The following is a 10,888-nucleotide window of genomic DNA, read 5'->3' as shown; positions in this document are numbered from 1 at the left end:
CTGGTGCTGTGAAGTAACAGTGCTAACCACTTTTCAGTCAGTTCATTCCAGATCATTTTGGAAAGAAAAGAACAGAATATTATTTAAATTATAAGGGCCCTTCCTGCTTATTCCCTTATTTGCCGTTATAATTTTTGACTCATGGGTGATTAATGGACATGGGCCTCACGGTAGCATGGTGGTTAGCATCAATGCTTCACAGCTCCAGGGTCCCAGGTTCGATTCCCGGCTGGGTCACTGTCTGTGTGGAGTCTGCACGTTCTCCCTGTGTGTGCGTGGGTTTCCTCCGGGTGCTCTGGTTTCCTCCCACAGTCCAAAGATGTGCGGGTTAGGTGGATTGGCCATGATAAATTGCCCGTAGTGTAAGGTTAATGGGGGGATTGTTGGGTTACGGGTATACGGGTTACGTGGGTTTGAGTAGGGTGATCATTGCTCGGCACAACATCGAGGGCCGAAGGGCCTGTTCTGTTCTATGTTCTATGTTATCTTTCAGTCAGGTAGCAGAGAGAATGAAGAATTATGAACTTACAGGAGAGCACTCTGCTAGTCTTGAACAGGAGACCTCAGACTTCTCTGCGTCAGATTGGTTTGATTGGTTGGCTGGGGGGCTAATAAATTGGCCCAAGAGGCATGTGGTGATTGGATCTTTTCCCAGTGGAATGATTGTTAGAGACACAAGGAGCTCTCCTAAAAGCACATGGACACACTCTCTGGAGAAATAGCTAGGAGTGCCACATTTCTGGAACTGCAGAGAACCCAAATGAATGAATCCACGTTACAGACTGTAAACAAAGACCAAGGGCACGATTCTCCGCTCCCCACGTGGGAGAATCACAGGAGGGCACCCTGACTAATTTCACGACCCCCTGGCGCCCCCGCGATTCTCCCACCCCCCGCTCGGAAGAATCGGCGCTCGCCATTTTTCACGGTTGAGCGGCCTGCCGTTCGCGACCGTTTCACGACGGCGGCAACCACACCTGGTTGACCTGAATTAATCTACAGCAAAGCCTCAAACTGAAAGAAAAGTTTGAGGAGGAGTAAGGTGCTAGAAACCACCCTCTGAAAAAGACTTTTTTTCCCCTTCCTTTGTCGTGTGAACAGAGGGTGGGCAAGTAGGGAATTAGGATTCATTAGTTATTAATAAAAAGTAATTGTGTTTACATTTACAAATGTGGTGGATGAAACAAAGCTAGCACACAGGTGCAGTGGATAAACAGAATGGAATGAATGTTGGTCGAAACAGAGGGGAAATGGATGAAGGTGATCGAGTTCTGATACATCAATGGCAGGTGTATGGGATATATGGGGGCTCGAATAAAATATAAACCTGGCTCAAAACGGTGCTCATTCCTCAATGCAAGGGAAGGGTCAAATATATCATTTAATACTGGAAATCTCTCATGGAGGGGTCAAAGTCAATCTGTTTGATCAGAAACGGGTATATACACCAGATTTTAAACTCCAACTAGTCAGAAGGAATTGGAGAAACAAATTACAAAAAAATGCACAAATCATCCTGTAGTGATGATAGAACTCCCACTTACCCCAATGTTTACTGGGAATAGGGAAAAATGGGGATGGAGCTGGGAAAAGGGCGAGATGGAGCTGAATTCTGAGAATCAAGCAAGGGAAATCCCTTGCTCAGTGTTGACAGGCCAACGGGGACACAGACATTGCAGGATCAAGCTAGAGTGGAGATACATTTGCACATTTTTCAACCAAACTAATAATCACAGTATTAATCAAAAATACTGAGGCAGATAATTTCAAAGAGCTGGGGGGGGGGGGGGGGGGCGAAATTATGACAGGGATAGCTTTTTTCATTGGATAGGGCTCAGGCTACTACTCTGGGGAGGTGTTCAAATCACACCATAATCAACTTTACAACTCGTGGCACAAGTGTAAAAGAGTAGGAAGCTCTAGGTTAGATTTCCACGAGCAAAAACCTTCTAAGGGATTTCTCCCCCATGACAGGTTATGCAATAATTATGCAATAATATGGAAATAATATATTAAGACAGAAATTCACATTAGAACTTGGTGCCACTTTAGAAGTGGATTAAGTCACCCAGATCTCAAGGCATCTATTGGCTGCTATTACTTACATTTATGGGCTGAATGGGCTCCTCCCCCTGCCCTATGGGTTGAGTGCAGAAAGGTTATTCAGCCCTCCCAGCATGTCTGTGCTGGTCAGAAATTAGGAATTAGCCACATCTAACCCCATTTTCAAGTAATCAGTGCATTCTAGATGCCCACCACCATTGGATGAAAAAGCTTGTCCTTCATGTCCCCTTCAATCCTTCTACCAATCACCAAGTCTACAACCCCAAACACTTGACTCCTATCTTGGCTCTTCATTTTGTACAATGGTCAGCAGAGATTGTGATGTGACAGTAGGTGGCATTGCAGGAGTTTTACTGCCGGCAGAATACAAAAGGGTACACACATTTGTGCCATCAAGCTGGAAGTCAGCCTGAATGACTTCCATTTCCTGGTGTTGGGCAGGGGGTCTGTACTTTTGTCCCAAGGGTTACCTGGCCTGGGTCACCAGAGGGGAATCACCCCCAAGGGGATGAGTTCTCCTAGGCAGGAGATATTTTACAGCTGCACCAAATAAATCCTTCTATTCACCCAATATTAGTCACTTAAACAAGTACCAGAATGTACCATTTTATCTAAAGACCAATGTATTTATAAACTTTTATTGAATAATGTACAAATTTTAAAAAGGTGCAAATCAAGTACTATTTTTCTTGTTAAGATGAAGAGTGAAATCCAAGAAAAGAGTGATCCAAGTACATCAATCATCCTTTTGTACTTTTTTCTTTGGTCTTACAGGTTTCTTGGCTGGTCTTCCTGGAACTTCTTTCACACTAGACCCAGTCTTACTGCTGGATGGCACAGCCTCTTGTAACTTTGCTTTCTCCTTGCCTTGTTGCCCAGGACTCTGTTTCATAACAATTGGAGGTAGCAGTTTTGAAGCCTTCTTATTTGAAAGCGAATCTGGGTCAGTTTTCACAGCTTTGCTCTTTTTGTCAGTGTTGCCCGTTGTCTTTGTGCCTGAAGGAGATTTGGGCTTCTTCACCTTAAGAAGAAAGCAGTTTTGATATTTTTGACATGTTTTCTCTTTCCCCCAATACTGAACTACAATAAATACTAGTTGCAAAATCACAAGCAAGGGATTGTCGCTTTATGTAACTCAATAATCCAGGCATCGATTTAATACCCTACCATTTTTCCCCAGATGGCTCATTACCTCATTCCATTATGGTTGGTTGCTAATCAGCTCACAGTTCACAAGCCCAAGACTAGAGGGTCAGTTATGGGGAGGGAGTGCAAGCAGGTTGCAGTTAGAACCCCAGTTTGCCACAAGTCACTCACCTTTCCAGATTCCTTTCCCTTTACTTTGGAAAGACCCAATTTGGCCTTTGAGGTGCCTGTAGAGAACAGAATTGATTTGAACAGTCTTTAAATCACATTGGAGTCATGTGATTATTACACAAGCTGCAATTTAGTAATTGATGGATAAATGCAAGTTAACCGAACTACAAGTCTCACTTTAGTTCTTTTTACACAATAGGCAAAGCAAGCTATTGAAATACAAGGGAAACAGATTCCAGGTCAGAATAAAATCTCCAGAAATCATGCCACATGGGCTAAACCCAGTTGAAAATCAGATTCAGGACAATGAGATTTTGTTGAAAGGAGCTGGACAGGAGAAGTAGTGGATGCCAATTTAAAGAGCCAAGAGAATTTCCTGCTCAGCCTCTTCAAGGTGCAAGTGAAGTAATGACTACACAATTTCTTTCTTCAGTTCAGAATTGTACACAACAGTACTGCCATGTTCAGTATGGGGGAAAAGCAGGACAAGTGAACTACACTTGAAGCAAATGCAACCGAGGGGAAATTTGGCAAGAACATAGATCATTACAGCGTAGTACAGGCCCTTCAGCCCTCAATGTTGTGCCGACCTGTGAAACCCCTCTAAAGCCCATCTACACTGTTCCCTTATCGTCCATATGTCTATCCAATGACCATTTGAATGCGTTTAGTGTTGGCGAGTCCACTACTGTTGCAGGCAGGGCATTCGACGCCCAGAGTAAAGAACCTACCTCTGACATCTGTCCTATATCTATCTCCCCTCAATTTAAAGCTATGTCACCTCGTGCTAACCATCACCATCTGAGGAAAAAGGCTCTCAATGTCCACCCTATCTAATCCTCTGATCATCTGGTATGCCTCAATTAAAGTCACCTCTTAACCTTCTTCTCTAACAAAAACAGCCTCAATTCCTTCAGCCTTTCCTCACAAGATCCTCCCTCCATACCAGGCAACATCCTTGTAAATCTCCTCCGTACCCTTTCCAATGCTTCCACATCCTTCCTATAATGCGGCGACCAGAACTGCACGCAATACTCCAAATGCAGCCGCACTAGAGTTTAGTACAACTGCAACATGACCTCATGGCTCCAAAACTCAATTCCTCTACCAATAAACGCTAACACACCGTACGCCTTCTTAACAACCCCCTCAACCTGGGTGGCAACTTTCAGGGATCCTTGGACATGGCGATCTCTCTGCTCGTCCACACCACCAAGAATCTTATTAGCCCAGTACTCTGTCTTCCTGTTATTCCTTCCAAAATGAAGCATCTCACTTTTCTGCATTAAACTCCATTTGCCACCTCTCAGCCCACCTCTGCAGCTTATCTATGCCCCTCTAACTTGTAACATCCTTCTCCACTGATTTTAGTGTTATCTGCAAATTTACTCACCCATCCTTCTACACCCTCCTCCAGGGTCACTTATAAAATGACAAACAGCAGCGGCCCCAAAACAGATTTGTGGTACATCACTGGTAACTGGACACCAGTCTGAACTTTTCCCACCAACCACCACCCTTTGTCTATCAGCTAGCCAATTTCTCATCCAAACTGCTAAATCACCCCGAATCCCACACCTCCATATTTTCTGCAGTAGCCTACCGTGGGGAACCTGATCAAATGCTTTACTGAAATCCATATACACCACATCAACTGCTTTACCCTCATCCACCCGAGTTCTTCGAGAAGGTGACCAATGAGGTTTGCGAGGCACGACCTACCCTTCACAAAATCATGTTGACTATCTCTAATCAAATTATTCCTTTCCAGATGATTATACATCCTATCTCTTTCAACCTTTCCAAGACTATTCCCCACAACAGAAGTAAGGCTCACTGGTCTGTAGTTACCAGGGTTATCTCTACTCCCCTTCTTGAACAAGGGGACAACATTTGCTATCCTGCAGTCTTCTGGCACTATTCCTGTAGACAAAGATGACTTAAAGATCAAAGCCAAAGGTTCAGCAATCTCCTCCCTGGCTTCCCAGAGAATCCTAGGATAAATCCCATCTAGCCCAGGGGACTTGAATCGCTAACACCTCCTCATGAACCTCAAGCCCTTCTAGTCTAGTAGCCTGTTTCTCAGTATTTTCCTCGACAACTTTGTCTTTTTCCTGTGTGAATACTGACGAAAAATACTCATTTAGCACTCCTATCTCCTCAGACTCCACGCACAACTTCCCACTACTGTTCTTGACTGGCCCTACTCTTACCCTAATCATTCTTTTATTCCTGACATATCTATAGAAAGCTTTAGGGTTATCCTTGATCCTACCTGCCGAAGACTTCTCATGTCCTCTCCTGGCTCTTCTCTCGTTAGAGCCTTCCTAGCTAACTTAACTCTCAAGCGCCCTAACTGAACCATCACAAGCCTCCTTCTTCCTCTTGACAAGTGTTTCAACTGCTTTAGTAAACCATGGTTCCCTCACTCGACCACTTCCTCCCTGCCTAACAGGTACATACTTATCAAGGACACGCAGTAGCTGTTCCTTGAACATGCTCCACATTTCCATTGTGCCTATCCCCTGCAGTTTCTCTCCAGCCGATGCATCCCAAGTCTTGCCTCATAATTGCCTTTCCCCTAGGTATATGACTCTTGCCTTGCGGTATATACCTATCCCTTTCCATCACTAATGTAAACGTAATCAAATTGTGGTCACCATCACCAAAGTACCAAATCACCTACCTCCAAATGTGACACCTGTCCTGGTTCATTACCCAGTACCAAATCCAAGAGGTTTAGTGTTAGTGAAGTAGGATAAGGGTGACAGAAAAAGGGTCAAAAATAACAAGGAATTTGAGAAATTTATTGAGTTAAGAGGTTTGGAGGAAGTGGAATGAAGATTCAAGGCAAGAACAAAAGCATTTTGGACATGTATGGTCAGGAGCAAATTGTGGATCCCCAAGATATACAGTCTTAGACGGTTGGGCAGATGTCATGTTGCAGGATCTTTGTGTCACCTGTCATAGCAAGCTACAGGAATTCATAATGTACAGTGAACAGTATGCAGCATCCTATACCAACATAAAACCAAAACCAATGGATAACCCATTAGTCCAGGAGCTAAGGTGGCTTTCACAGATCAACAAAACAAGGAATCTAGAAATAATTACCGGATCTCGTTTCAGGTTCAGTATTCTTTACTTTGGGCTTCACATGGTTTGGATCAACATTTTCATTGTCCTTCTTTGTGGCATTTTTCTTCACATCACTTCTTGCTGCAAGCTGAGGGGAGGAATCAATTAAATGTCATTGGATAGATCATAGAATGAGACTAAGTTGTAAGTAGCCAATGCTAATCTTTGTATTGGTGGCAGCCTCATGCTGTTTAACTTTTACCATTCTGGCACACCCCCACTGCAGAAAAACATTTAGGCTAGAATCTCCAGCTCAAGGAGCAAGAGATGATAGCTTTACAATACAGCACAGGAACAGGCCCTTCAGCCCTCCAATGATGGTGGTTCTCACCCTAACTTTTGCACAGGTCACTGATGCATCATCTATCTCATTGAAAGCTGCATGGGCCCTGTGCTGCTCTGTAATTTGGAGCTGGTAGGAAAGTGAAATCAATAGGCTTGTTAAAAAGGAACATTTTAAGTTTAACCAAGCATTACCATGGAGACTCATTTAACTGCTACTCCTCCCATTTTTCAAGTCTCATGTTGGGGAAAAAACATTATTGAAGCATTGGGCAGCTGCTAGACATTAGGTTAGATTGAAAAAAACTCCTTTATTAGAACCTGCCAATTGTATTTCTATCTGCCTTTGAGCAAGGCCTGTACTGGCCAAGAGAGTTATGCTCCCAGCAGTCTCTTCAAAACACAAGACACTGAAGCAGTCAGTTCAGTATTGGGTGTACAAGGCCCAGACAGCCTAGTTTAAACTAACTGAATGCAGTGTACATCAGGAAGAGACATTAATTTATTGTTCTGGAGAAGCCAAAGAGTTATTGGAAGCACCAGTTGACCATGATTCAATTAAAAAAAAAAACAAATATCCCATTCATATACAATGTGCAATGTGAAGAGTTTTACATTCTTGATGTCAAAGACAGTCATTTTCCCAACGGATTTCAATCTCCAGACAGGATACAAGATATTCTCAGGCATATAATTACTAGCTCAATACCCATAATACCTTGGAAAGTAAAATGGCAGGAATTAGTGAATGAAGGAGCGCTTCGTCAAGTCAGATCCTGTCTAACAGTAGCCAAAGGACCAGTGTTTCATAACATTACTGAAGCCTTCCTCCAGAAATGGAGTTTACAGTTAGAGATTTGTATGCTTACTTTGAATCTTCCTGTTGCCCCAGTTGCTTTGGAATTTGCAGGCCGAATCAGAAAACCTTTCTCAAGGCCTATAGAAAGGGCTCTCTTGAGACTGTGCTTCAAGTAGACTGGGTTCACTGTGGGGTAGGCTGACAGAATATAGTTCCTTATAGCTGGCACTGTTGTACCTTTCCGATCTTTGCTTTCCCTCAATGCATTAAGCACCATTTTTAATACAGGAGGGCGCTTGTAAAGAATCAACACAGTGCTGATTCTCCTGCTCACACCTGCAGTGGATATAAAAGAAAATGTCAGCCAATTGGTTGACAAAGATCTGATATTGGTTAACTAGTTCCATTTAATAGATTCAGAGACAATCCCAGGAATAATATGATCTCGTTGAGGCTCCTTCATTTAAATGTTCAAGGTAATAGATAGAAAAGATAGTTTTTTGAAGAATAAAAGAATAAAGGGTGTTTGGGTGGAAAAGTGGAGCCGAGTCCACATGATCTCAGAGTGGCAGAGCTGGTTCAAAGGGCTAAGTGGCCTACTCCTAGTTCTTGGGGAAAAAAAGGGCAGTTTTTTGGCCTTTGCCTAGAGAAAGTTGTGAAGGTGCAACTGCTGAAAGTCTGGAATCAGGGGAAGATTAATAAGCAATCAAATTTTGGTACAATGCCAAGACCTGTATAACTACAGCTTTCATGTTAGGGACAGAGCTGCTCAGTACCCTCCAGGTGACATTTCTGGGGTTTTATATTCAAGACATCACCAGAGGTTTGCAATAGAAAGCAACTTCTGGAAATGGATTGAAGCACATTCCACTTTCATAGTTAGCATCATAGCAGCAATGAAAGGTGTTGGATAAGTGTTACAAGATGTTAACAGGGTTGTTTAGGAGATCAGCTCAAGAATTAGGGAAATCTGACCAAAATGAGTGAAGGACCCCAAGTGCTGGAGAGGAAATCATATTAAAGAAAATGTACTTTCACCTGCATCAAGATCCTAATTTCCACAAGTAATTTTCACACCTTAAATTACTAAAGAGTGAAGAGAAGCAAATGTAATTAGACAATGGACATACCCATGTTAGAAAGACTGCATCTCAGCAGCTCATTTAGGAGTAATTAGAAGAATTCAAAACAAACCATGAATTTAGCAGAGCCTTGGAACCAACATACTCATCAACATGTTTTGGAAAACTAGGAGCCAGTGTAGAAACACCTGGATTCAGTATGAAGGGAAAACATAGGAGCTGTGTGCAGATGTGGTTCTGCAACCCTTACACACTCGAGAAAAAACAGCTGATAACTAGGCAGGAATGAAGTTGGGAACATCAAAACCCCTGCTCGGTTCCTACCTTGATGTGGCTTGCGCTGGTTCTGTGAAGGAACAACACTTCCATCGACTGTAGTAGAAACAGTCACCTTAGTGACTGCTGCCACTTTCTTTGGAGGCATATTAAACAGAATGATGGAAATGGGCCTACTATTGGAGGCTGTATATATATACCCAGTGAGTCAACTAGGAGAGCTCCTAATTGGCTTGTAGAAATCCCTCATTCAGTCTATCATTGTGCTGTTTAGATTGGATTATTAGGGACTCAGTGGGCCTCAGGATGGCCAAGGAAGGTGTGTTTCTAATGTGGCCAACAGTCAACCTGCAAAATCCTTCCAACAGCCAATGGCATGTGGTAAGAGCAGAAAACATTTCTGGTCAGCCTCGCTTGACATAGAGTGGCGTCACGGGTGACAGCACAGTAGCATTGTGGATAGCACAATCGCTTCACAGCTCCAGGATCCCAGGTTCGATTCCAGTTTGGGTCACTGTCTGTGTGGAGTCTGCACATCCTCCCCGTGTGTGCATGGGTTTCCTCCGGGTGCTCCGGTTTCCTCCCACAGTCCAAAGATGTGCAGGTTAGGTGGATTGGCCATGATAAATTGCCCTTAGTGTCCAAAATTGCCCTTAGTGTTGGGTGGGGTTACTGGGTTATGGGGTTACTGGGTTATGGGGATAGGGTGGAGGTGTTGACCTTGGATAGGGTGCTCTTTCCAATAGCTGGTGCAGACTCGATGGGCCGAATGGCCTCCTTCTGCACTGTAAATTCTATGATTCTATGACAGGCTAGTGACCTGTTCGAGGTAAACATTGCTGTGAGAGGAGATGGGAGTCTTCCTTGTGCACCACGAGCTTCAGGTAGATGCTCACAGGAATCTAATGTAAATAGAGGTGATGCTGTTCAACCTTAGTGAAAATCAATTCAATTTGAGGTGGCATCTCTAATATAATTAGCCTAAAAATAAACACCTCATTTAAATCACAGCATTATAATTGACATTGATCAAACACTTTTTCTATGGGTTGTGCCGTCCCTAATTCTATGTCTCAAGCAAACCCCTGGGCACTTCATTAGATATAATAAAATAACGTGGGCGGGGGCACGGTGGCACAATGGTTAGCACTGCTGTCTCACACCCCGAGGGTCCCGGATTCAATTCCTGCCTCAGGTGACTGTGGAGTTTGCACTTGCTCCCCGTGTCTGCGTTGGTTTCCTCCGGGCAACCCCCATCCCACACAGCTATAACCCCCCCCCCTCCCCCGAAAGAGGGCGATCGACCCCCACCTGCTGTCATGTCTGAGTGCACCCCACCCTGCACCTCATGCCAACACCCTTGTTGCCCGTCATGGCCGGGTGCCCTGCACACACAGGTCTCCAGCCGTCGACTCCCTATACTGCCTGTGTCCAAATGTCTCACATTGTGCATTATCTATCGCCCCACAACCACTGGGAAAAAAGAAAGACCGGAGGGGGCCAACCAGACCTGCGGCTCCTCACTACCGCAGGCCAGAGGGTGTTGGACCTGGCAGTGGGGTCGGAGAGTGGGCAGTCGCCAAGGCGGAGGTCGACACGACATCGGAACCAAGTGAACCCGCAGTGAATAGGACGGGAATAGAGATGGGAATTGGCACCCCTTAAACATCACTATTGTCCCTGCTTCCACTACCTCCTCCGGCAGCGAGTTCCAGGCACCCACTACCCTCTGTGTAAAAAACGTCTCTCGTACATCTCCTCCAACCTTTGTCTCTCGCACCTTAAACCAAAGTTCCCTAGTAATTGATCCCTCTACCCTGGGAAAAAGCTTCTGACTATCCACTCTGTCAATGACCCTCATAATTTTGTAGACCTCCATCAGGTCGCCCCTCAACCTCTGTTGTTCCAGGGAGAACAAACTGAGTTTTTT

The 10,888-nt window shown here is 44.3% G+C and overlaps 1 protein-coding gene across 1 annotated transcript; it reads right to left on the bottom strand.

Moving 5' to 3' along the window:
• Nucleotides 1–1,145: 1,145 nt before the first annotated feature.
• On the bottom strand, nucleotides 1,146–9,497 carry LOC119973200 (protein B4-like). Its single transcript, XM_038810852.1, has 5 exons — nucleotides 9,007–9,497; nucleotides 7,671–7,936; nucleotides 6,496–6,607; nucleotides 3,382–3,437; nucleotides 1,146–3,085 (listed from the first exon to the last, which is right to left on the bottom strand). Exons 1-5 carry the CDS (start codon nucleotides 9,104–9,106, stop codon nucleotides 2,801–2,803), a joined length of 819 nt encoding a protein of 272 aa, XP_038666780.1. The 5' UTR covers nucleotides 9,107–9,497; the 3' UTR covers nucleotides 1,146–2,800.
• Nucleotides 9,498–10,888: the final 1,391 nt, after the last annotated feature.

This window comes from Scyliorhinus canicula, chromosome 11 (genome assembly GCF_902713615.1).
Source record: "Scyliorhinus canicula chromosome 11, sScyCan1.1, whole genome shotgun sequence".
Classification (NCBI taxonomy): Eukaryota; Metazoa; Chordata; class Chondrichthyes; order Carcharhiniformes; family Scyliorhinidae; genus Scyliorhinus; species Scyliorhinus canicula.
The sequence above is the reverse complement of the archived record's forward strand: the minus strand, read 5'-3'. Positions and strand labels throughout refer to the sequence as shown.